This window comes from Monodelphis domestica, chromosome 2 (genome assembly GCF_027887165.1).
Source record: "Monodelphis domestica isolate mMonDom1 chromosome 2, mMonDom1.pri, whole genome shotgun sequence".
Lineage (NCBI taxonomy): Eukaryota > Metazoa > Chordata > Mammalia > Didelphimorphia > Didelphidae > Monodelphis > Monodelphis domestica.
Window position 1 is genome coordinate 7265568 of NC_077228.1, and position 26793 is coordinate 7292360.

Consider the following 26793-nt stretch of genomic DNA (forward strand, 5'->3'; position numbering starts at 1 on the left):
GCGTCTACATCAAATACTGACTGGATGGTTCACTATTCAACCTTCGCCACCTGACTGCAAAAGCAAAGACAACAGAGAGACTCATCCTGGAAGCTCTCTTCGCAGATGACTGTGCTCTCATGGCCCACCAAGAAAATCATCTCCAAACCATTGTGGACAGGTTCTCCACCGCAACAAAACTGTTTGGCCTGACTATCAGCCTCAGCAAAACAGAGGTGCTGCTCCAACCTGCACCAGGGAGGCCAACGAACCAGCCATGCATTACAATCAACAGCACGCAGCTTTCTAACGTCAACACCTTCAAGTACCTGGGCAGCACCATCGCCAACGACGGGTCCCTAGACCACGAGATCAATGCCAGGATCCAAAAGGCCAGCCAGGCACTCGGGCGGCTGTGCTGCAAAGTCCTCCAACACAGCAGTGTAAGCACTGCGATGAAGCTCAAAGTGTACAACGCAGTGGTCCTCAGCTCGCTCCTGTATGGGTGCGAGACATGGACACTGTACCGGAAGCACATGAAGCAGCTGGAGCAATTCCACCAACGCTCCCTCCAGTCAATCATGAGGATCCAATGGCAGGACTGAATCACCAACCAGGAAGTCCTCGACAGAGCCAACTCCACCAGCATCGAAGTCCTGGTCCTCAGAACCCAGCTATGATGGTCTGGACACGTCCTCCGCATGGACCCACAGCGAATACCAAGACAGGTATTCTATGGTGAACTGTCAGCTGGACTCAGGAAACAAGGCCGACCAAAGAAAAGATTCAAGGATCAGCTAAAGTCCAACTTGAAGTGGGCTGGCATGACACCAAAGCAACTAGAACTCGCTGCCTCTGACAGAAGCAGCTGGCGAGCCCACATTCACCAGGCCGCCACCACCTTTGAAGATGAGCGATGTCGACGTCTTGCCGCTGCGCGTGAACGGTGACACCAGGCCACAGCTGCACCTCCCGTAACAACTGGCATCCCAGGCCCCATGTGCCACACACTGTGCGCCTCAGCCTTTGGACTTCAAAGCCACAGGAGGGTACACCGTAGATGAAACTGCACAAAGACAGTCGTCATTCTCGGTCACCGAGAGACTACCACTACTACTACTCTCCAATTGTATTCTAGCCATCTGAAAATCCTGCATGTAATCTGTATCCCAACCAAAAAACAAAATATTTTTTGTGAAGATGACGGAAGCCCAGGGTAAGATATTTGAGATACCCACCACATAGACTCCATCCATGGAAGAGTCTGCAAGCTAACTGAAGAATAGAGCCCTCTGTGAAAGGTATTGTCCAAAGGCTGTTGTGATTGGAACACTGAAAGTCCTGATGCTGCCAGGAGCAATGGATTTTTGATGGCATTGCTTCTGGTTACTGAATTTCCATGATGCCTTCTCTTAGCATTCATAGAAAAAGCTCCAATGCATAGAAATGGGCTGTGGACTGCTATGAAAGAGCGTCGGATTCGGAGTCAGAAGGTCTATTCCTTATGGCATGTGTGCTCTTGGCTAAATGACTGAGAAGCTCCAGACCTCCATTTCCTCACCTATAAAATGAGGGCATTGGGCAAGTTTCTTCCATGGTCCCTTCCAATTCTAGGTTCCTATGGACCTGAGATCTTTCACAAACGAGCCCCAATGTTGACTGATCCTGTCTGATCCCATAAGGAGGCCTGCCAGGATCAGTGGCTTCCAAAAAAATGGCAGAGTGTCATGGTGGCTAAATTCAAGCATTTAGAGTATTGGCATGTGGAAAAGGGATAAGACCAGACATTTGCATTTACTTATCCCTGTTCGTGATTCTCATGATAGAATATGAACTCTTCAAGGGTAAGTCAAGTCAAGGAAATAAGCACCTACTATGTGACAAGCATTGTGATAGGAGGGGTACAGAGAAAGGGAAAAGCCATGGTCTCACGATCTGATGGAGGAGAAAACCCAACCACTATGGACGAGCAAGATATGGGCAGAGCACACTGGAGATGATCTTTGAGGGCAAGCAGAAAGCCAGAGAAGCTGTGGGTAAAGATGAAGATGAAGATGGAGGGCATTTGAGAAATAGGGGACAGTGAGCAGAAATGCTCCAATCTGGGAGATGGACTTAGTATGAAGAATGGCAAGGAAAGAGCGATCACTGAATTGCAGAGTATTTGAAGAGATGGAAGAAGCCTGGACAAGTATAGGCAGGGAGAAGCTAGGTAGCACCGTAGATAGAGCACCAGGCCTGGAGGATGTGGGTTCAAAGCTGGCCTCTGACACTTCATAACTGCATGAACCCAAGCCAGTTACTTAACTCTGATGGCCTAGTCTTTGCTGCTCTTTTGTCTTACAATGGACAATAAGACAGAAGGTAAGGCTGTTGGTGTTTTATGTAAAGAAAGGAGAGTAGGTAGGTAGGGCACGTAATGAATGGCTTTAAAAGCTAGAGTGTTTTCTATTTGAACCTAAAGGCAATAGGTGGGCAATGGAGTTTATTGAATAGGAAGTGGGTTTGATATGATCAAATCTGCCTACATTTTGAGATAACTGAATTGAGGATGGACTGAAGTGGAAAGAGATGAGGAGATGAGTCCAGCCAGAAGACTATAAAAGTACTTGAGGGACCAGGTGCTGAAGGCCTGTACCTGGATCATGACAAGTGTCAAAAGCAAGAAGAGGGTATATTTAAGAGACATGGTAAAGGCAGAAATGATAAGACTTGGCAACATGGTGCATAAGGGTTGTAAAGATTAAATTAACTCTCCCCTGATTGTGAAGATTAAATGGACTCCCCCGCCCATTTTTAGATTTAATCACCAAAAGTGTAAACATCCCACTTAATCATTGAGTGGGGGAGGTCTGTGCAATAGTGGGTGATGAATCAGAATCAAATTGACTGCCCCATGGGCAGTCCTAAGCAAAGTTTCAGCTGTAATTGGTAGATATAAAAGTGGAGGAAGGCACAGGAAGCGACTCAAAAGAAAGTGTCTTTAAAAGGGAGTGACAACTTCCTGTGGGGAGATCTTCAGAGAGATCTTTGGAAAGGACATCTTCTGGGAGTTCTGGAGTTCTTCGTCCTTGGGACTTCTGACTGCCTTACTCTTTGGAGTTCCTAGTTGGAGTTGGAGGCTGGTGAAAAATCTGCTGACAGGACCTGAGACCATTCTTGATGAGACTGTCCTTAAATCTCTCCCTTTGGACTGACATGTGGTGAGTGAAAAGACTGACTCCTTTCCTGGATTTTCTGAAGAGACCAGCCTCAGGAGAGACCTACCTCTTGACAGAGGCTCCCTGCATCCCCAGGTCCTTGGCTGAAAGCCGAGGCCTCTCTGGCTAAAGACTAAACCCCCTGCCTGGGTTTGAGCCAGGGCTGGAGCAAAATACTTAGTGCTTAGGCTAGATATCTAACCTTATCCTCTCTCTGATTTCCTACTTTACTCTTTCTATATTTTGTAAATAAATTGTAAATAAAATGTCTTTGGAATAAATTAAATTCCTGGCGACCCTATTCTTGAATAATCCAGTTCTACCTTTTTATAAAAACCCCTTTTTTTCCTTTACAGGGTGTTGAGAGAGAGTGTGTGGAGTCCATAATGAATCTCGATTGTAAGCCTGAGTGGCTAGATGGCAATGCATGCAAGAGTAATAGCAAAAGCTGTGTGACCCTGGGCAAGTCACTTAATCCCCACTGCCTAGCCCTTACTGCTCTTCTGCCTTGGAACCAAAATGTAATACTGGTTCTAAGAGGGAAGGCGAGGGTTTAAACAAAAGAGTAAGAGGCAAATTAGGAAGAGGGGAGGGTTTGGGAGTTTAACATGAATTTAGTTTTGGCCATTTGGAACTTTTGATGTTTTTAGGAAACAGAGTTGGAGATGTTCCATAGGCAGTTGGCCATGCAAGGTTGGAGATTAGCCAAGAATTTAGAATAAGGAGATTTGTGAATCACCAGGATTGGGATGAAAATTGAATCCATGGGAGCAAATGAAATAGTGAGGGACAAGAGAGGGGAGCCCAGGACAAAGCCGACCGGGACACCCAGGATTGCCAAGCAAACCCTGGATGAAGATCTAGCAAAGGAGACTGAAAAGCAGGCATCTCCCAGGTAGGGGAGGAGCTGAGAGAGAGAGCAGTGCCCCCAAACCCAGAGGGAGCAGGGTACCAAAGAGGAGAGGCAAGGGCTGCCGAGAGGTCAAGAGAGGATGAAGATGGAGAAAAAGTCCCTGGAATGACGGCTACGAGATCATTAGTACCTTTGGTGAGGACAGTTTGGGTTGACTGAAGAAGTCATAAGCCAGACTTTAGAGAGTGGAGTAGAGCGTGAGAGGAAAGGATGTGGAGGCATTGGTGACAGTCCTCCTTGACAAGGGTTCTAGCTATGAAGAAGCAGAGAGAGAGATATGAGATGGTTCGCAGGGATGGACGCTCGCTCCCTAATTCATTCCTCCTCCTCTCCATCCCCTCTTCACACACTTCCTGAAATTATTTTCTAAAATCCGAGTTCGGACCACATCGCCTTCCCTTCCTCTCCCCTCCCCAGCGCAATACTTTCCAGCCACCCATAATACCTCGATGACCAAATAGAAACTGCTCTCTGGGGCATTGGAGTCTTCACCACTTGGCCCCTTCCTACTGGTGACGCTCCTCATGGACGCTGCTCCCTTCCACCCCATTTTTGGTTCAGTCCCAGGAGCCTACTTGCTATTCCTCACACAAAGCTCCACCCATCATCTCGTCTCCCTCTTTCTTTCCTCACTTCCCTCTTCTTGACTCAGCTCCAGGCCTCCCACTCATCCCCAGCTGCTAGTGCTCCCCCTCCAAGACTAGCCTTGCTGGGTTTGATTAGGATTTGCAGCTCTCTCTTTTCCCTGCTGTCCTCTCCATTAGAAGGTGAGCTTCTTGAGGGCCAGGAGAGTTCTCCTTTTGCCTCTGTGTTCCCAGTGGGTAGAAGCATTAATATGAATTCATTATCGTTGAATTGAATCGGTCTGAGTTTGCTTGGACAACAAGCTTGGCTTTTTAAAAAGTGTTTAGATGCATCTGTGTGTTACCTTGAAGTACCCAGCTGCTCCCTCTCCTTGTTTTATTTTTTATTTTATTAAAAACCCTCACCTTCTGCCTTGGCGTCAACACTGCGTATTGGCTCTAAGGCAGAAGAGCAGTAAGGGCTAGTCCATGGGGGTGAAGTGACTCACCCAGGGTCACCCAGCTGGTCTCTATCACTACATGACATCCACGTTCGAAATCTGTTTTTCTATGAAGCCAAAAGCCAAGCAAAACCTCATTTAGTTAAGGCTAAGGGAGGCCAGCCCAGTATTAGACAGTGTTGTCTGGCCACACTGCCGAGGACCGAGGACCGATGGCGGCCCCATGAAGACCCAAAACACTTACCTTGGGCAGTTCCTCAATTTGATTGGCGTCTAGATAAAGCTCCTCGAGCGTCCGCTCAAAGTTAAAGACCTCCTTCGGCACCTGCTGCAGACCGCAGTGGGAGTAGTCTAGGACTGCGACGATCTCTTCCTCGCCTCGGAAGCATCGGCAAGGCACCAGGCGGCCGATGAGCTTCCGTTTGCTTGTCATCTCCAGGCACTGCACTAGAGAAAGGGAAAAGGTCGAGTCACTCTCTGCTCTTTGAAAAGAGACCCGATTCTGCTACATCCATGGAATAAGCTCTTTTCTTTGGGGAACAGAAATGGAACCTTTTCTTCCTGGTACAGAGGATGTTCGTACATAGTCACGGCTGATTCCCACCCTCCTCCCCAGCTCTCCAAGGCTCGGTGGCCGTCCTCCCCACCCAGCCCCAGTCCAGGGGCGGAAGAGCCCCCTCAAATGCCCCCCAGGGCTCTGCTTGCTTTGCTAGCTGAGGGAATGACACCGGCTTCCATTTTGGTAAAGGGCTTCCCTGCTTTTCAGGCTTGAGGCCCTCCTGAGCTCGGACCCTGGTTCAGAGAACGAGGCGGTCCTTTTAGCGTCAGGAATCGTCTGCAGGGATCTGATGCACTTCGATGGCAGCCCAGATCCTGGGTCTGGGGAAGGTCACGCAGCCCTGATTCGGCTTTATCTCTGCCTCAGAATCAGTACCAGGACGGGAACTCTGAGGGATCCCCCCTCTTTGCCAGCAAAGTCTATGATGCTGGACTAGAGGAGGCGTCTACGGTCTCTCTCCCTTGACCGTGCACTGGACAAAGAATGTCACATGCACGGATCAGCGACTTCAACACAGCGAAAGTCTGTTTCATGTGGAGCACGAGGTCCCTCTCCATGAGGAGAGCTCCAGCATTGGCAGTAACCAGCCTCTCCGGACAGGCTCTGCCCACCGTCCCGAGGGTCAGCCGAAGGGAAGCCCCTCCGTGTTACATGAGCAGGATCAGACGTTGGGGATGCTAGCTATGACCTGGGGGAAGTCACCTTCGCTCACTTTCCTCATTGCTGAAACCAACACGCCGGGCTACTCAACCCCAACAAACCAGCTTGAGAGAAGCTCCCGAGAGGGAAGCCCGATTCATAGAAGACTGGCGCCCGCCCTAGACCGCGGACAAGGATGCTTCACCTTGTTTACTCCCTGGACCCCTTGGGTGGTCTGTGAGCCCGGGATCTCTTCTCAGAATAAAGCTTTGCTGTCTAGGCTGGTCACTGCAGGAAAGGGTCCAGTTCAAAGACAACGTGGATGCTCCATCCATCCAACGTCAGCCAACGAGTCGTGCCAGGGAGTGTCCACTAGGAACCCCACTACCGACTTGGGAAGCTCTGCTCCAGGGATCTGGGAGCTAGAGGAGGGGCTCATTTTTTAGAGCTCCATTTCTGACCTTTTCCAAGCACTTCCACATGTGCTCTAATGTAGTCTCCTGCTAGAAAGCAGCATGGTTGGAGTGCTGGCCTTGGAGTCCAGAAACGCTGGGATCGCAGCCAGCCTGTGACTCAGATGGCTTTGTGACCTTAGATAAACGGCTTCTCTAACAGCACCGGCTCCTAACCTCAGAGGATGCTCTTAGACTACGAGGGGGTTCCTCACCTGAGATTTACGATGCCAATGAAATCCTTGGTCCAAGTGGAACAAATAAAGACACCCACCACAAATCTGTACAATGACCCCGGAAAGAGGGTGGATACCATCAGGAGCTCTGTGTGTGTGTATGTGAGAGAGTGTGTGTGTATGTGAGTGTGTGTGTGCATGTCTGTGAGTGTGTGTGTGAGTGTGAGTGTGTGTGAGTGTGTATGTGAGTGTCTGTGTCTGTGAGTGTGTGTGCATGTCTGTGAGTGTGTGTGAGTGTGAGTGTGTGAGTGTGTGTGTGCCTGTCTGTGAGTGTGTCTGTGAGTGTGTGTGTGTGTGTGTGTGTGTGTGTGTGTGTGTGTATTCCTGTCATTTCACAGGATCATAGAGGCAGGGAGCTGTAATGGGCAGAGAGCTGGCTTTGAAGTTCAGAAGACAGGCTGAAGAGTCTCCTCTGACCAGTATTGACTTGGTCACCCTGAGTAAGTCATTTAGCTTTTCGGTGTCTAGACAACTCTTTAATATAGGAGGTTTCAGAAGTGTTTGCCTTTGTTGTTGGAGGGAGTCGTCCTCCTCTGGGGGTTCCCTATCCCTCTTCTATCATGGGATCATAGTTACAGATATAAAGGGACCTCAGAGTCCAACCACTCCAAGCTCCTCAATTTACCAAAGAAGAAGGTTTGGTCCAGTGATGCTGAGGCACTTGCCCGAAGCCACACAGAGAGGTAGCTCCAGAGGCTGGATTCTGAACCCAGTTGGGTCCTCTGGCTCTCCACCAAGTGGTCATTCTCTTGAATCATGTGATTTCTGCCATGTGGGAAACTCTCCATCAAGGCAGATGCTCACTGATCTTTACCATAGAGCTTTAAAGAACTCTCTGGATCACTGAGAGGCCAACAGACTTTGCCATCAGATGGCAGAGGCAGGACTTGAACTCAGGTCCTTTGACTGCAAAGAGAATGTTCAACAATATCGACTTTGCTTAGCTGTCTGGCACCTCCATTTTATTGATGAGTAGCTTGAGATACAAAGAGTTTAACTGACCTGCTCATAGTTGCACACCTAGTTAGGAGCAGCCCCGGGGTTCTAGATATTGGGAGTCTCCTCCTTTCCAGCTCTTGGCTTTTGCAGTGCATGACAAGGTGTTGCCTCCTAGTAACATTTCCATTACCTGCTAGTCTTTGAGGATGGGAGCTTACGTAGAGCCCAGGGCATGGGGAGAGTGGCAGAATAAACTGGGGGGGGGCGTCCTTATTTCTCTTCCTAAAAACCAAAGATGGCTCAGTGCCAAGATAGGACTCGGGACTGGATGGGAGCTGCAGGTAAAAGGAGGGAGGCAGGCAGGCAGGCATAGCCAGGGCTCCCATCCTGGGGCACTCTGAAGCCTATAGGTGTTTGTGGCAATCCCCAAGGACTCTCTAAGACTATCAGACAGAAGCGCAAAGGTGGAAAGAGCCATGGCACCTCTGCTTTCTCTTTTCTCCAGTGACAAAAGCATAGGTCCGGTCAGGACACTGTGGATGATGATGGCAACATGAATGAATATCCTGATCAATTCACCTCATCATTGCAAGGGGAACCTGCTGTGACGCTTACAGGCTCAGAGATGTGCCTCGATCAGTGGCATCAAACACAGACCGAAGCAGGGACCACTAAACAGAATGGAAAGAGCCTTGCAGGCTGTTGATTGAATTAGAAAACCACATATTAATATTCTCTGCGCCTGACTATAGTTCTATTTTATTAACTATTCTCCATTTACATTTTAGTCTGGCACTTAGCTGATATTTTATTTAAGAGTTTTGTGGGGTCCATGCAGCCACAGCCATGTGTTTGACAGCTCTAGACTAGAGCATCACCAAAATGTCAAGAGACTTGCCCAGAATCACACATCCAATATGTGTCAGAGGCAGGACTTGAACTTGGCTCTTCTTGCCTCTGAGGCACTCCTCCATACTGCCTCTTAGGGGTGAGATGCTTTAAAAATATTTGCATAAAAAGGGGAATGTAAAGAGGACAACTTCACTTGCAAGGGATTTAGGGATAATTTCTCAGCCCTCCAATCCTATTAACAGTTTGGAAACCTTACCTCAGAAGAGCTAGAAAGAAAGCATTTTAGACTGGTGCAATAGAAAGAATCAGAAGACCTAGATTCTAATCTTGGCTTTGCTACTTGCTACCTGTATGACCTTGGACAAGTCATTTGATGCCTCTAATCTTGAGTGTCTTCATCTGCGAAATGAGGGAGTGATGAAATTGGGCTCATCCCTGAGTGCCCAATCCCTCATCCTTTGTTGGTGTCTCTTCTTAAGAACCCCACACTCCTTCCAGGATTTGATAGAGCCTCAACTCCATGGGCTTCGAGGCATGATAGAAGAGCCGTCTATTCAAGCTGGCATTTGCAACATGGAGCAAGCTGCTTTGATGGAATTTCAAGCTGTTTTATGCTGATATTTCTATCATAACTCTGGATCATTCCTGCTTTTTTCCATTTTTATTGATATTTTAATCAATGTGAATGAACCATGTTTGTATTTGGACCCTCGGGCTATTTAGAACAAATGGTGCAACTGTGTAAATCAACTCAATAAATAGGATCCCAAAAGAGAAACTCTTCCCAGTCGGCTCCCTCCCTCCTTGCCTCAGCCATGGATGCTTTAGGTGCAAGAGAGGAGCAGACTCGAAGAGTTTCATGACGCACATAACAGCCCCCTTCCCTATCCCCGTAGGGGAGACGGAGAGAAAATCCACTTGCATGGAAAGAAAAACGAGATCTAGGAATTGGGCAGAAAATTGTCCCTTGGAGGCACGAGCGTTGGCTCTGAAATCTGCCGTCTTCGGCTCTCTTGGAAGAGAAGCTGCCCGTGTTCATTTCAAGAGGAGAAATTGTCTCCCTGGGGATAAACGACTTCTCTAAAGTCCACGGCAGCAGAGCCACTTCCATTCAATAACTGGGGTGCGTGGCAGAGATGACCAGGTTCATAGATTGTGCAGCAGATAGAACTCAGGGCTTGGAACAGGGAAGACTTGAGGCCAGATTCTGCCTTCTATGCTCACTAGCAGTGTGACTGGCTAAGGACTTGATATTCTCTCCTTTCCGGGTTTTCTGGCTTTCTCCTGGTTCTCCTCCTTTCTCTCTGACCACCCCAGGCTCCTTTGCTGGATTTTCATCACGCTGTGCCCACTAACTATGGGTGTCCCATAGTGCTCTGTCCTAAGCTGTTTTCTTCTCCTTCTAGACTGCGTTTGGCCAGCTCCTCAGCTCTCCAGGACCCAGTTATCATCTCTAGACGGAGATTCTTAGATCCACTCTTCTAGCCAACTTTCCTGCTGACCTCCAACCTTCCATCTCCAACATGCCTATTGTCTGGGTTGAACTGGTCTCCCTTCGGCATCTTAAACTGGGCACGTCCAGAACTCCTGTGTTTGCCCCTGACCCTCCCCTCTTCCTGGCTTCCCTTTTCCTGTCCAGGATATTACCGTCCTGTCAGCCATCCCCGTGGTTCCCTTCACGATTCACCCGACTCTCTCTCAACTCTCAGAGTGCCTGTCCATTCCACCTTTCATCTTTCCTGCACACCTCCTTCCCTCTTTTGACACTGCAACCACCACCCTGCCTCCTCAGCACACGCCGGGACTATGGCAATGGCTTCTGGGGGAGGGGGTGCTGCCTGCCCCAATGCTTTCCCCACTCTGTGTATCCTCCACTCTGCTGCCAAGGAGATTTCTTCAAGCTCAGGTCCAACCTTTCCAGCCCTCCTCGTTGAGAGAGCTGATAGTTTGATAGGGTTTCAAAGGCTGTGAAGCACTTTACAGACAGGATCCCATTTTAGCATCCTGGCAACCATGGGGAAGAGGCAGACTTATCGACCCCCTTTTACAGAAGTAAAAATGGAGGCAGACAAAGGCTAAATGACTTGTCATGGTTCAAAGTTAGGTGTCAGAGGCCAGATTTGCACCCAGTTTGTCCTCACTCCAGGTCCAGGGCACTCAGACCCTGTGCTACCTCCAGTGGTTTCCTGTTATCTCTAGGATCAAATACAAAATCCTCTGTTTGGCTTTTGATGTCCTTTATAGCCCAGCCTCTGCCCCTCCCCGCCCATGTCTTTCTAGCTTTCTTACCCCTTCTTCCACCTCAGCCCTGATGCAGGCTTCTTTCGATAAGATGCCACATCTCTCCACTCCCAGCATTCTCATTGCTGTCCCTCATTCCTGGATTCTCCTCTTCCTCACCTTTGCCTTGGCAAGAATTCTGCTGCCAGCCCATTGCCTTTGGCCATCAACAAAGAGCTACCAAAGACCCAGAGAAGAAGGCTCTTGCCCCAAATCTCTGGCCCTGGCCAGTGGCTTAACAATGGAAACAGGCAGAATTTTCTCAGCCAAGACGACTAAAGAAGAGGCCTCCCCTGGAGTGGATGCCACTTCCCAAAATCAACAGAGCTCTTCTGTATCCTCAATAGTGAAGCCTTCCTTGTATCTCACCTTTCCTCTTTAGAATATGGGCTCCCTGGAGCAGGCACTGTCTGGCTTTTCCAGGTGTATCCAAGATACTTAGCACAGGGCTGTCCATGCAGTAAGTGCTTAATAAATGCTTCATTCATTCATTCATTCATTCATTCATTCATTCATTCATTCATTCATTCATTTATTCATCCATTCATTCATCCATCCATCCATCCATCCATCCATCCATTCATCCATTCATCCATCCATCCGTCCATCCATCCATCCATCCATCCATCCATCCATCCATCCATCCATCCATCCATTCATCCATCTATCCATCCATCCATCCATTCACTCATCCATCCACCCATTTATCCATTCATTCATCTATCCATCCATCCATCCATCCATCCATCCATCCATCCATTCATTCATTCATTCATTCATTCATTCATTCATTCATTCATTCATCCATCCAATCACTCATTCATTTATCCATCCATCCATTCATCCATCCATCCATCCATCCATTCATTCATTCATATGCCTCAGGGGAGAGGGGGCCCACAGGCATGCCATGTGCTGTGTGCTATCAGACGTGCTCATTTGGTTGGCTGCCCTTCTGTAACTTTTGTCCTTTCCTGCACAGGTGGGCTCCAAGGGGGGAGTGGAGAATGATTCGAGGATACAAATGGAAGTGACCCAGCAGGCATCCAAAGTCAATGTCTGCCCCCAAATTAAATGATAATGGCCAGAATCTGACAGGCCTCTGGATTGAGTGAGAAGCTGACACAAGGCTGGCCTCAAAGAGGGAAAAGAAGCCCTCAGCAACAAAGGATGGAGAGTCTTTACCACATGTGGCAGCTCTGGATTCAATATTCTAACATGCGGGAAAGCAGGAAAGCTTTCTGGGCTGAGCTGGCAACCTGGGGGAACAGCTACTGTCTTGGACCTCCTGGATCCCAAATGGAGAAGACGGGTTCTGGGATGCTAAGACGGAGGCCTCGCCCTTTCTTCCCATTTGGTTTATATGATTAGATTGTCTTTTTGAGAGGATTCCCGGGCCAAGGAGCCTCAGAGCCCTTGACAGAACCATTCGAATGGCTGTGCTTGGCTTTGGTGGGGCCTCTACCAAGCCCATTGGGGTGTGGATCGGGTGAAAACTGGGGGGCTGGAATCACAGATGGAGCCAGGAATGGGGTTTCAAAAGTCATCAGGTCACAACGGATCCTTGGTGTAAGGCTGGAAGAGACCTCAGAGGGCAGCCAGTCTGACCTTTTCCTTTGATAGATGAGGAACAGAGCCCCAAATGGGTTACACAGGTGGTAAATGACAGAGTTAGGGTTCAAACTCAAATACTGTGAATCTAAGTTTAATCTTCTTTCCTGTAGATGCTGCTGCCTCCACTTCCTTTTTTACATATGAGGAAACTGAGACCCAGGGCTGGAATGATTTATCCAAAGTTATAGAAGTTCTTACTGGAAGAGCTGGGATTTGAACTTGGATCCTATGACTCCAAAGCTCAGGCATCTTTCTATGGTATTTTTTCATCTCCTTTTCAATACAGTGGGTGGCTAGTTGACCATCTGTGCCTGGAGTGTTAGCTAAGGGACTGATATCTCTCTGAATTAAAGGTCCCTAGTAACTTTTCAGCATTAAAAAAATCATAGGTCCAGGGGGCAGCTGGGTGGCTAAGTGGATGGAGAGCCAGGTCCAGAGACAGCGAGTCCTGAGTTCAAATCTGGCCTCAGATACTTCCCAGCTGTGTGACCCTGAGGAAGTCACTTGATCCCCATTGCCTAGCCCTGACCACTCTTCTGCCTTGGGACCAAAGCAGAGCTCTGGTTCTAAGATGGAAGGTGAGGGTTTAAACCCCATCTCAGACCTCAGATGGCGCAGAGGATGGCGGCCATCGAGTTCAGTCATCCCTGAGAAAGCCAGACTCCAGCACAGTATGCCAAGGTCGTCCCGGCTTGGTTTGCCAACCTCTGGTGAGAGGGAAACGGCTGCCTCAAAAGGAGCCCCAACGGCCACAGAGACCCTCCTCACACCGAGGTCACTGTCATCCCCTGCTCCCCTCTTTGCTTTCTGGGGACACAGAAAAAGGCTCAGCCTCTTCCACAGGAGAGCTTCGGAAGCCCTCGCGAGAGCTATCCACCCCCGTTGGCCCCCATCAGCCCCCATCGGCCCCCCGTCAGCCCCCCGTTAGCCCCCCGTTGGCTCCCCATCGGCCCCCCGTCAGCCCCCCGTTAGCCCCCCGTTGGCTCCCCATTGGCCCCCAGGCCTCCTCAGTCTTCTGGTCTCCAACCTAAACATCTCCCTGACGCCTCCTTCCCAGCCCACACCAGGCTCCCCCTCAGCCTGCTGCTGCTCCACACCTTTGCCAGCGTCCCGAAGGCAGAGTCAACTGGCAACAAGCTATGGAGGAGACAGTCAGTAGCCCGCAGTCCTGGAGGGGAGGTTGGAGGGCCTGAGGAGGGACACCGAAGCCAGGCAGATGGCGGCCTCCCACGGCCCAGTGAAACCCTCGACGTTCTGGGCAGCCCACAGGGGCCCTCGCTGGCGCTGAACCAGGCGATTCCCGGCCTGACGGGCCCGTGCTGGGCTCTGACAACGGACACATCCTCGACCTCCCCAGGGGCTGCTTTCCTTGAGTCAAAGGCTTGGCCTAATTCTGCTGACTGAGACCATGCGAGAAGCCAAAGAGGGTGTCGGAGCAAAGTCACCACAGAACTTGCCAATAGAGGAAACCAGGACCTCATCAGGAGGACTCCAGGACGACTCCCCAGGGACTCCCCTAGCTGGGGCCAAAGGACTCCCGTCCCCTCCCCAAACCCCTCTCTCCACTCCTAGGGGAGAAAAGATGTTCCCTAGGATGTCACAGCAGTCTAAGGTAGCCTCCAGAACCGAGTCAAAAGGAGCAACCCGGAGAACACTAATGAGCAGGAGCTAGACATAGAGCACCCTCCCAGGCAGTGGGGGTGCAGACCCCAGAGGAAAGGGTCCCTGCCTTGTCCTCAGGAAGGAACTTGTGTCATAGGAGGAACGCTCTGTCTCTCTCTGTCTCTCTCTGTCTCTCTGTTCCCCTGTCTCGCTCTTTTTCCCTCTGTCTCTTTCTTTCTTCATCTCTTTTTCTTTCTCTTACTCTCTCTGTCTCTCTCTGTTTCTGTCTCTCTTTCTCTTTTTCCCTCTGTCTCTTTCTCTCTTTCTCCATCTCTTTTTCTTTCTCTTACTCTCTCTGTCTCTGTCTCTCTCTGTTTCTGTCTCTGTCTCTCTTTTTCCCCTCTGTCTCTCTCTCTCCATCTCTTTTTCTTTTTCTTTCTCTTTCTTTCTCCATCTCTCTCTTTCTCTCTGTTTCCCTCTTTTCTCTCTCTCTCAAATCACACACACACACACACACATACACACACACCACACATGATACAGAGTAGATGGAAGGTCATCTCAAAGGCAATGGAGAAGGAGAAGTCTTGGGCAGCAGCTGGCATTTGTAGCTGGGGTTTCCTCCTCCTGGGAAGAATCAAACATGGATTCCAAACACAAATCGGAGGCTTTTAAGGCTTTTCAGTGGGCAGAGGCTTTGGAGAAGGGGCTCTGTTCATTTCTCCTTTTAGGAAATCTTCTTGGAGGGGGTTGGCAATGGGACCGAGTTTGAAGGGCATTTCAGAACCTCTGGGAGAACCTCTGGCCACCTCTTAATAGGGTCAACGAGGCTGGTCCTGGCTCAGGATTTTTGTCCAGGATGGTACATCCGTGCAGAATGTCAAGCTTCTTGAGCTTCCATGGAACAATTTTCAAAGAATGTTATAAAAGTATGAACTAGCAGGGAAATGGTTCCTCCTAATGAGCTCCTACTGTCTGTCATGAATGATCCCTGTCCAGTCGACAAGTACTCTGGAATTGGGACTCATTCTGGCAAAGAGGCAACGTTCTGAAGGGCCAGGAAGTCTTCAGACTGAGGGGTTGATTAAATGACTATGATTTGTCAGGTGATGCTCGGTGGCCTTGGGCAACTCAACTCACTTATGGGCCTCAGTTTCCCCGATTGCAAAGGTCCAAGAAGAGGGTTAAAAGCAATTCTAGTTCGCTCTTGGCTCTGAAACTGAACTCCAATTGACCCAATACCCTGCGGTGGCCAAGGAGGCGAATCTTGAGATGGGCGTGGTGGGTATAATATAGACTCTCCTGGGTGCAGACATGGCGGCGGTGGTAGTGGGAGAGGGAAGGACGTACTGATGGGGAAGAAGAGGGCCCATGTGTGCACCAGATAAAAAAGTAGACCCAAGTAATAGAAGGCACGATCCAAGGAAAGGATTTCCTACTTGCTCCCCAAGCTGAAAGCAGTAGTGATTGGCTGGCACGGATGCCCTTCTCGGCATCCCACTGCTGCAGTCAAAGAATGTCCTGGCCTTTCCCTCAGCCTCACGTGGCCGAGCCTTCTCTTATAGGTTGTTCCTTGCAATTAGAGGGTGAACGTCCTGAGAACAGGGTCGGGGCTTTTCCATTTTTATCCCCCAGCTCTTAGCCCAGTGCCCGGCCCACCGTCAGCCCCCAATAATGTCGGCTGACTGATTGCTGACTTTCTCATTCAGGCATCCCTGACCTGATTGATCCCACTTACGCTAAGTGCCCAGGGGGTTCCTCTTCTTTTTCCAATGAGGAAAGGGGGGCTCCAGGGCGTTAAGTGACTCATCCAAGGTCACCCAGTGTTGAGAGTGACTTATGCAGACATGGAACCCTGGGTATTTTGGGGGCGAGTCGGAGGAGAGGGAAGGCGCTTGTATAAAGTCACAAGGGAAGCCCAGAATTAGGCACCAGCAGATGAAGAATTGAGCTCAGAGAAGAGCCATCCCCAAACTGCTGAACAAGGGGAATGAAGGCTATGGACATCCTCCTCCTCTCCATTCTGTCATTAGAGAAAGATTCCTGAGACATCTCGTCCACCCTGCTGAGCCCCACCATCCAGCCCTTCCTCTGCTCTTCAGGCTCCGGAGACTAACGGGTCATCTCATGGAATGTGAGGCGAGCCACGTTCCTGGAGAAATGGAACAGGGACCAAAGACACCCTCCACCCATCTAATGGGGAGCATCCAGGAGGATTGGGAAGCCTGAGAAGATTTCTGATTTTTTATTATTTTAATTGATGACCCTGGCATGAGAAAGCATTGGCCTGGGAGTCAGGAGACCTGGGTTCTAATCCTGCCTCTGATTTTATTCGCTGTTTTACTTCAGGACCCATCACTAAATCTTGGGGATGGAGAGTGTGTGGGTGAATAGCAAGGCTGAGGTAAGAGAGGAGAGGAGAATCTGAATGAAGAGCCAAAAGGCAGGAAGGGGCCAAGGGAGAAAGAATGCCTTTCCTTCTCCCTCTCCCTCTGAATTTGTCCTCTTTATAAAGACCTCAGGGACATCAGTGGACTTTTCCTCATTTGCAAAATGAAGCTGTTGGACTACACCACCTTGACATCCCCTCCAGGCTCCACACTGATGCCCTCTCTGCCTTTCTTAGGACCACTCTAGGCAGCACTCAGTGATGGCATCCACACCACTCTCCTGCTCCAGAAGCATCAGTGGCTCCCTCTGGCCTCTGGATGCTCTCCATGGCCTCTAAAACCCTTCTTTGCCATCTGATTTCTCTTTCTTTCCAGAATGATTTCACATTACCTTTCCTGTGACACATTCTACCTTTCATCCGACCTGCTCTAAAAAGAATAGTCCCCCATAATTCCCGTCATGCTGTTGGTCCTTGTTTTGCTTCTTGTCACTTGGAATCCCCAGATCTTTTTAAGGCTCAGCTCAGGGAATAAGTTGTTTCCTATGCAAAATTCTTCCAGATCCACTCAGCAGTGTGCTGGTAAATGTTTAAAATAACCAGCTCTCCTAAAACTGACCACACACTTTAAAATCTGATCTTCATTATGAACATATTTTCCAACTCTTTCTCTCTCTCTCTCTCTCTCTCTCTCTCTCTCTCTCTCTCTCTCTCTCTCTCTCTCTTTCTCTCTTTCTTTCTCTCTCTCTCTTTCTTTCTTTCTCTCTTTCTTTCTTTCTTTCTTTCTTTCTTTCTTTCTTTCTTTCTTTCTTTCTTTCTTTCTTTCTTTCTTTCTTTCTTTCTTTCTTTCTTTCTTTCTCTCTCTCTCTCTTTCTCTCTTTCTTTCTCTCTCTCTTTCTTTCTCTCTCTCTTTCTCTTCTTTCTTTCTTTCTTTCTTCTTTCTTTCTTTCTTTCTTTCTTTCTTTCTTTCTTTCTTTCTTTCTTTCTTTCTTTCTTTCTTTCTTTCTTTCTTTCTTTCTTTCTTTCTTTCTTTCTTTCTTTCTTTCTTTCTTTCTCTCTCTCTCTCTCTCTCTCTCTCTCTCTCTCTCTCTTTCTTTCTTTCTTTCTTTCTTTCTTTCTTTCTTTCTTTCTTTCTTTCTTTCTTTCTTTCTTTCTTTCTTTCTTTCTTTCTTTCTTTCTTTCTTTCTTTCTTTCTTTCTTTCTTTCTTTCTTTCTCTCTCTTTCTCTTTCTCTCTCTGTCTCCCACTCTCACTCTCTCCCTCCCTCCTTTCCTTCCTTGCTTCCTTCCTTCCTTCCTTCCTTCCTTCCTTCCTTGCCTCCTTCCTTCCTTCCTTCCTTCCTTCCTTCCTTGCCTCCTTCCTTCCTTCCTTCCTTCCTTCCTTCCTTCCTTCCTTCCTTCCTTCCTTCCTTCCTTCCTTCCTTCGGATCAATACTAAGTATCAGTTCCAAGACAGGAGAGTGGTAAGGGCCAGGCAATGGGGATTAAGTCACTTGTCCAGGGTCACCCAGCTAGGAAGAGTCTGAGGTCACATTTGAACCCAAGATTTTCCATGGCAAAGCCTGGTTCTCCATCCACTGAGCCACCCAGCTGCTCCAGACCATCAATAAAGTAGTAAATAAAGCCCTGATTTATAGCATATGACAAATTCTGAAAAATGTAACAACTGACTTCCATGAACTAATTCAAGCTGTGTCCAGTTCTTAGTGCCATTTAACTCCAGAAAACCACTTGCATTTACTCATCTGAGTAGACACTGTGTTCTTGGTAGTGAATGAGCTCCTTGTGAGCAAAGAATTTAATTTTTGTCTCAGTGTCACTCGATGTCAAGCTCAATAAGGTGGCAAACAGTGAGATTTAACAAATGTCTGTTGAATCCCATTTCATAAAAAACATCTTTGACAAATACTAGATAGAGGCAGCTAGATGGTACAGTGGATAGAGCACTAGGTCAAGAGCCAGGAAGACTCATCTGAGTTTAAATCTAGCCTCAACCATCACTAGTGTTGTGACCCTGGGCAAGTCACCTCACTCTGTTTGCCTCAGTTTCCATATCTGTAAAATGAGCTGGAAAAAGATATGCAAACTACTCCAGTATCTTTGCCAAGAAATCCTCAAATGGAGTCACGAAGATTGAACTTGACTGAAAACAACCAAATAACAACAAAATTAGGCATCCTGGAATTGTGGATATAAAACTTGGTTCAAGCCAAGGAAGACCCATTCCTTGTTCCAGTCCTGCCTCTGATACATGCTTCTGGGTGATGTGGAGCAAACCATTGGATGTCTGAGAACCTTGAAGAATCCAGAATCCAGAGGGTTGAAATCCAAAGGTAGTCTCTGTCCCCTTGATGAAGAAATCTGTGTTTTCACTGCTCGCCAGAGAGCAGAGAAATAAGGAATTCTGTACTGTGGACCATCTCATACCCTCCCAGATACACGCTAGAAGTCAGATCCTTCATTTCCAATGACAGAATTTCAGCTAATTATTTTAGAGACAAAAATGAAACCATTTATCCTTCAGACATCATGGAAGCTTCCTTTCCAAGGCTCCTGCAGACGTTTTCCTGAATCGTGAAAGCAGAAATTTAGAAGCTAGGTCAAAGCTTTTATTATGCATAGGGGATCTTTTTAAAGACTCCTCTCCTGCCATGAGGATGGTAAAAGTGTATTCTGGACTTGAGTGACATTAAGTCCTTGTCTCTGAATAGCTTTCCAGGAAATGGGCTGCCTTCCACATGGTGAACTGTTCTCAGAAAGATACTGGCATGACCGAACTCTACGAGTGGTGACCTGGGAAAAACTTGACTAGGAGGAAGTGTCTGGGTCATGACACAGGACTGGGAGGTCTGAGAGAACTGGGCCATATCCAAAGTCACATCCAAAGTCATCTTATACATGGTCCATCCGAGCCCTGGAGAAGGTGAGGGACTCACCCAAAGGGTCAACATAATAAATGTCCAAGCTGGGCTTTGAACTGAGGTGTCTTGACTTGAAGATCAATGATCTTTCTCTGGGGTCAGCAATCAGATTTGAACCCAGGACCTTCCATGTCTAGATCTGGATCTCTACCCACTGGGTCACCTCACTGTCTCCAGCAGGTCTCTTTTTGTGGACACTGTTTAAGCACCTGAGTGTTATTTTAAGTACCAGATCATGCCTGGTTCCTAGGCAAAGTGTTGATGTACCCATCACTGAGACACTAAAGGTCAAATGTAGGGTGTAGGGAGCCCAGCCCCCTTACAAAGAACATGTGTTAGATGACTAATTTAGCTGCTAAAGAATGAAAAACAGCTTTCAATGAGTGATAATTGGTTAGGGAAACCAGAAAGGAAGATTTATAATGAGCTCATTATGAATACATAGGATAAGCTTTAGAACCCGAAGTGACCAGAGTCATAATGATCTCGTCCAACTTCTAGATGAAAAAGAAATCTACTTCCCAAAAGAGATAGATTAATTGGGAAGGACCGAGATGGATTGGTGATGGAAAACCCCAACTAGGGACCTTCCCAGGGCCAGCAAAGCACAACCCCTTGAGATTATAGAAAAACAAGTTCATTGAGGATAGGGAAATGGTAGATAAATTTAACAGGGTCCTTGTCTCTAAAAACTCAATCTCCACCCTCTCTTCTACACTCCCCTCATGGGGAATGCTCTTCTGGTCTTCTCAAGCCTTCCTTGCCAGCTCCCTGATCTGTCATGGGGAGAGATGAAGGGTGGACCCTCTAGATCATTTAGCCCAGACATCTCAAATATGGCTGCATGGATGGCTTAGTGGCCTCCATTTCTTTTTGAGTTTGAGATCATTTTTCTTGTCCAATCCATCCATTTTCCATTTTCCAACTTGGGCAGAGGTTGGTCAACCACTTGTCAGTTACGGAGGATAGGAACTGCACATGTGATTCCAGGAGCGGAAACTCTCATCCCAAGGCAGGCTGTCACTTCTGCACCTCCAGTAACAAAAGAGCCCCTACTCCTAAGGAGTTTAAATTGTGGTGGGGAAACAACATGGCCCCAGATAAGTGGGTATAAATAAATACCAAGCTATGGAGAGATAAAGAGCCCTAAAAATGAACATAATGAGGAAAGGCTTTGAACAGGAGCTGTCATCTGATGGGAGCCTCCAATGGAGAGAAGGGGATTCTAGGGAGGGAGAGAGTCCCACGCGCAAGTATGGAGGTGGGAGAAGGACTGTTTTGTTCAGGAAACAGCAAGGACGCCTGTTAGGCTAGAACGTCTAATGGATGTGGGGGAGTCATGCGGCCAAAGCTAAACTGGGCCAGATTGGAGCTTCAAATGCCAAACATTTGGAATTTGTATTTTATCTTACAGACAACAGGGAGATGCTGAACGTTCATAAAATGGGGGAGTGGAAAGAAGGGTTAAAAGGTATACTGGGAATTCTTTTTAAGGCCTTGAGCAAAAGGGAGAGTGGCTCCCAGAGTTCTAAGCTTTGGTCAAGGCAGTACTCAGTGGTCAGGATTGGAACCCCAAACCTGCAATTTGAACCTCTGGGCTCTTTCTCCCACGTAGCCTCTTGGAAAGTCTTTTCTCACTCGGAATCAGAAGGAGCCTCCTCAAGCCAACATGAGCTCTTTTTTTTTGATGGTGGGGCGGGGAAGGAACAAAACTCTTTACCTAGAGCTGGAACAGAAGTTTATTCAAGGAGATCTTGATTTCTCAGATGGCTATTTGAGAGAGAAGCCCTAATAAAGGCGACTTACTCAAATTTGCCACCATTCCCAGATGGAGAATGCTTGTGTCCAGGAACACATACATATACATACCCATAATCTGTCAAAGAACAACTTGAAAACTACATATCTACAGGCATCATATACATTGTTTATAGATAGACAATTTCCAAGTTATTATTTGACAGCTAAGTCAGCAGTAAGGCAAAAAATGTAATCTAAGCAATGTATTCAAAATGAGATTCTGAACGAGGTTTTCCTCATGAAATATTTTCTCTCTCTCCTCCCTCCCTCCTTCCTCCCCATCTCAGCCCTTGCCTCTCCTCCTTCCCCTTTTTTCTTGCACTCCCCTCTTACCCACACCCTCTTCTCTCCTTTGTGGATGGAAGTGGTGATCCTTTCCCCATCTCATAATGAATCTCAATGGTTTCATCTTTGATACAGTGGGACAAAGAGCAGAGGACTGGACTTCTGGAGCCAGCAGGATTCGTAGATGACATTTCTGTCTCTCTACACCTATACGGACATGTTTGAGTATGGAGATGATGTGTTATCGCCCCCTTGAGCATGTCGGTTTCTTGAGAGTAGGAAATATTGGACGGTTTTCCTTAGGATTTGCCTTGTTGTCAGCATTGTGCTCAGCACACAGTACCCCCTTAATAAATATGAGAAGACTGATTAAAAGTGCATGGCTATTTCTTTGCCCCCTTTGCCTCCCCATAGAATATAAGTTCATTGAGGGAAAAGCCTGTCTTTGATATAGTTGTTTGTTTTTTTTTTGCCACAGTGCCTGGCATAAAGGGAGGGCTTCATAGATTCTTTTATGTTCTTCGATTGATTGATTGATACACACACACCCATCCACCCACCCATCCACCCACCCATCCATCCATCCATCCACCCATCCATCCACCCATCCATCCATCCATTCATCCATCCATCCATCCATCCATCCATTCATCCATACACACACACATATACACACTAATTTCAGCCTTTCCTCAAAAAAGACTTCTTACAAGAAATGCGTTAGTAAGAAAAGGCATGCTAAGACAGCACTGCAGATTTAGTGGAGAGGGGCTGCAGAGCTCATCTGATACCAGGACAATGCAGGTTGATATCACTTAACTTATACGAGGGTTGAAAAGAGAGTTTTAAGTGGCAAAAAGGGAAACAATCAGATTTATAAGCTAAAATTGGGCGGTGGGCGAGGGGTCCCGGGGAAATCAAGGCAGCTTCCTCAGTCCATCCAGTAAGAACAAAGGTGAGTTTCATTTCCGATGTGAAGAGAGTGCTTCTCTCTTCCCTGTTTCCCTCTCGGATGCTCTGTGCAGGGGATCAGGAGGGAAAGAACTTCGCTTTCCCTCTTGGGTTCTTGGGCTCCCTGCCACGTTGGGTGTTCCATTGCAGACTAACCATCCCATCTGTCTTCTTCACAAGGAGTCCCCAGCCCAGCAGGTGAGGCCAATGAACTGTGGGAGGGCTTCAGTATCCCTTCCCTTGCTGAATATTTTATAGCCTGTAGATGTGGCTTCATTTCCTGTTAAGTGTATTCTCCAGGCAATCTGACAGATGGGCTTGGCGTCTTCTGGTGTTTATTTGGTATTAGCAAAACTAGAACAAATCTGCCTTTTTCAAATGGTTTCTAGTTAGGAGGCAATAAAGCTGTACATGGCTGGGTGGTGGTGTTTTTGGTGAGACCAGGGGTGGATTTAATGAGATGGAGTGATGCCACTTTTTTAAAGAACCTGTCACTGCTCTGCCCTTGGTATTTAACACACTGGCACCTCCCTTTTCTAAAAAAGGTCATTGTTTGAAAAAGCAACTGTATGCCTTGTCTCTTTTGATCCTTGCCTCGTGGCCAATAATCACACCCTTTATGATTGGGGAAATATGAGGAAACTGAGCCTCAAAGAGTCTGGGACATGTGACTAGTTAATATTTCAGTTATGATTTGAATCCAGATCCCTCTAACTCCAAGTCCCTCGAAAAAAAATTCTGAAAGACAGAGTGATGTTCTCTGATGGGCAGTGTGGAATAGTTAGAAGACAGATGTCTGACCTTGGAGTCAAGAAGACTTGGATTCAAATCCTGACCTATACAGTATCTTTGTAATCTTGGGCAAGTCACTTAATTCAGCTCCTGCACTAAGCATTTAGGAAAAGAATACCATGTGGCAGGGGGTGTGCTAGGCACTGGGGATTCATAAGCAAAAATGAAACAATCCTCCTACAGCTAGGGTCTGCCCTCTGAGACCAGCTCCAATTAAGCCTGGGTGCCTCTCGGGTTTATTAAGCACTTTGCCTGCTGTCTTCCCTATGAGCTCCTTGAGGTCAGGGGTGGGTTTTGCCTTTCTTTGTAAACCCCAACCCTTAGCACAGAGTTCAGAACAGAGCAGGAGCTCACTAGATGCTTGCTGACTTCACTGCCTATTCTTGTCCCCGAAGGAGTTTCTGTTGTGTCCCAGGCAGCTTGCTAAGGTTACAAATGACTGATGAGAGCTGTTCATCTGCATCGGAGGAGAGAGCTAAGATCATCAGCACATAGAGACTAAAGGAATGAATATGTGGCCCATTAGCAAAAGAAAAAAAAGCCAATGGCCCCAAGACTTTTGGGACACCCTGTATCCTGTGGGCGATGGACGGAGCCTACTAAAATGTGACATTAGCAGTCGTCCCTGGGTCCGTATTTGTCCTTCTGGCGCTCTTTCCCTCTATTCCCATGGCTAGGGGAGCTGTTCTGGACACCTCCTACGATATTAATTAACAATCGCCAAATGATAAAGCCTCTTTTCCATATTCATGAACAGGAGATGCTATTACCTGATTTTACATTTCTAAAATACATTTGTGCTCCGCTAACTGGACTCTTAAAAGAAAATTGAAAATATAATAACCTGGATGTAAGACTATCTTCTAATTTATTCATTATCCAAGGCCTTGCATGGGATCACAGGGCCTCAGAATTGGGAAGGGGTCTCATGGGGGGGGGAGGGAGCAAGAAAGGGCCCCACAAAACAGAAAAAAGGCACAAGGAGTGATTTCCAAAGTTTGCAGGAATGTCCCCAGATTTCCTTTTCTAACTTGAACCCTAATCCTGCCCAGGGATTAACCTTCAGGAAAGAGCTATGGGTTAATGAGCAACGATTTCACCTTATGCATTTATGATCAGTTAAGTTTGAGTCAATACACATTTATTAAGTGCCTACTATGTGTTAGTGGCTCCCTGAGGGCTGGGGATACAAAGAAAGGTAAATGGTAGTTACTACACTCAGGGAGCTCACAATCTCATAGGAGAGGCGACATGTCAATAGTTATGCATAAGCAAGAATGGAAATGAACAACCCAGGCAAGGACCAAACTGAAGTGGGATTAGGAAACGCTTCCTAGAAGGTGGGGTTTTAGATGGCAAATGGAGGAAGTCAGGGGAGCCGGGAGGGGGGAGGCGAGGACATATCTGGAGTGGGGGATAGCCAGGGAAATGCTTGGAGTAGGGAGATGGGCGTGTTGGTTGAGGAACATGGAGTCAAATGGTGGGAACAAGACTGATGCCTCACTAATTAGAAGGATCTTTCCTGAATGGTGGGCAAAATCTGGGGTCTGGGTCATTGCTAGGATCAGAGGAAGAGAACCTGAGTGAAGTTGTGAGCTGTGACATCTATCAGAGCTTAGATTTGGATCGGAAAAGGACCTTAGAGACCTTCATCTAGTCTACAGCCCATCATTTAACAGATGGAGAAGAACCTGAGGCTTTGAAAAGTCAAATCAAGGTAAAAGTGACTCCAAGACACTGGATCTCATTGTGCCACACTAACCCTGTAGTCTTAGTGCCTTTGTTTTTGTCCCCTTAGGGATCCAGTGCAGGGAGTGCAGGTTAGTATCACAGTAGCCTATGCTGGTCCAGGGTCCTGATTCATGGAGGCTTCAGAAGCCAGGTATGAAGCTCATCCAATGAGAAGTGATGATGAAGGTGTGGCCAGATCTACCCCTCAACCCTAACTGACAGATGCTTCCTTCTAGAAAAGATGTCCAGATGGGACTGGCCAGGGCAGTCTCCATCATCCATTGTTCTGCACAACACCTTGTGCCTATTAACCTTGCCTAAGACACTGTGAACTTTTTTGCTGCCATGTCACATTATTGATTCAGATCATGCTTTTGAGCCAATATAACCCACAGATGTAGTTCATCTGAACTGCCTCCCAATCACATTTCCTCTAGAAGATACTGGTGCAGTTGATTTTTGTGTAGTTGATTTTTAATCCTAGTACAAGGCTTTCAATTCATTCCTGCTAAATTTCTCTTTATTGCCTTTGACTTATCATTCCAGCCTACTGAGGTCTTTCTGAACCCTGATTCTGCCATCCAAAATATTCAGAGCATAATTAATTAGGGTATGTAGTCAGGGAATTTTATTTTGTTCTTGTTTTTAAGATGAAAACTTTCTGAATATACAATCAAGAAGGGCATTATTTTATTCATTAAGCCCCCAAAGCTAATTTTAACAACTAAACTTTACCTTAAAAACAAAATTAAAAAATGAGATGCAAAATGCCAATTTTTGGAGACATCATGGTATGCCTCTGCCCACCCACCTGTCATAGCCCATCTGTTTGCCTTGTTTGTATTATTCATCTCTCCCAGCTTTGTGGCATCTGCATATTTGATTAAGTATGCCTTGTGTGCCTTTTTCCTAATCCTAGTGATACAGAGAGGACTATTGTGATGCTTAAATGAGACAAAGTCAGCAAAGTGTTTTGGAAGCACTCTGTGAAACATCACCCATTACTATTGTTGTTGTTGCTATTGTCACTGATGAAAGTACTGCCCAGAACAGAAGGAGCCATAGATACAAACGTTGGACATAGTGGACAGGATGCTAGAGTCTGTTCTACTACTCACTTAGGATGCTAGAATCCATTCTACTCACATAGGATGCTAGAATCCATTCTACTCACTTAGGATGTTAGAGTTCATTCTACTACTCACATAGGATGCTAGAGTCCATCTACTACTCACATAGGATGCTAGAGCCCATTCTACTACTCACTTAGGATGCTAGAGTCCATTCTACTACTCACTTAGGATGCTAGAGCCCATTCTACTACTCACTTAGGATGCTAGAGTCCATTCTACTACTCACATAGGATGCTAGAGTCCATTCTACTACTCACTTAGGATGCTAGAGTCCATTCTACTACTCACTTAGGATGCTAGAGTCTATTCTACTACTCACTTAGGATGCTAGAGTCCATTCTACAACTCACTTAGGATGCTAGAGTCCATTCTATTACTCACTTAGGATGCTAGAGTCCATTCTACTACTCACTTAAGATGCTAGAGTCCATTCTGCTACTCACTTAGGATGCTAGAGTCCATTCTACTACTCACTTAAGATGCTAGAGCCCATTCTACTACTCA

The 26793-nt window shown here is 47.2% G+C and overlaps 1 protein-coding gene across 3 annotated transcripts in view; it reads right to left on the minus strand.

Annotated features, from left to right (window-relative positions):
• The window catches only part of LRRC7 (leucine rich repeat containing 7), a 572907-nt gene that overhangs the window by 323319 nt on the left and 222795 nt on the right, over positions 1-26793 (minus strand). For all 3 annotated transcript variants that reach the window (XM_056814946.1, XM_056814945.1, XM_056814947.1), the window contains exon 3: positions 5361-5563. In XM_056814946.1, coding sequence (XP_056670924.1) covers positions 5361-5563 — 203 coding nt within the window. The remainder of the gene's footprint in view (positions 1-5360; positions 5564-26793) is intronic.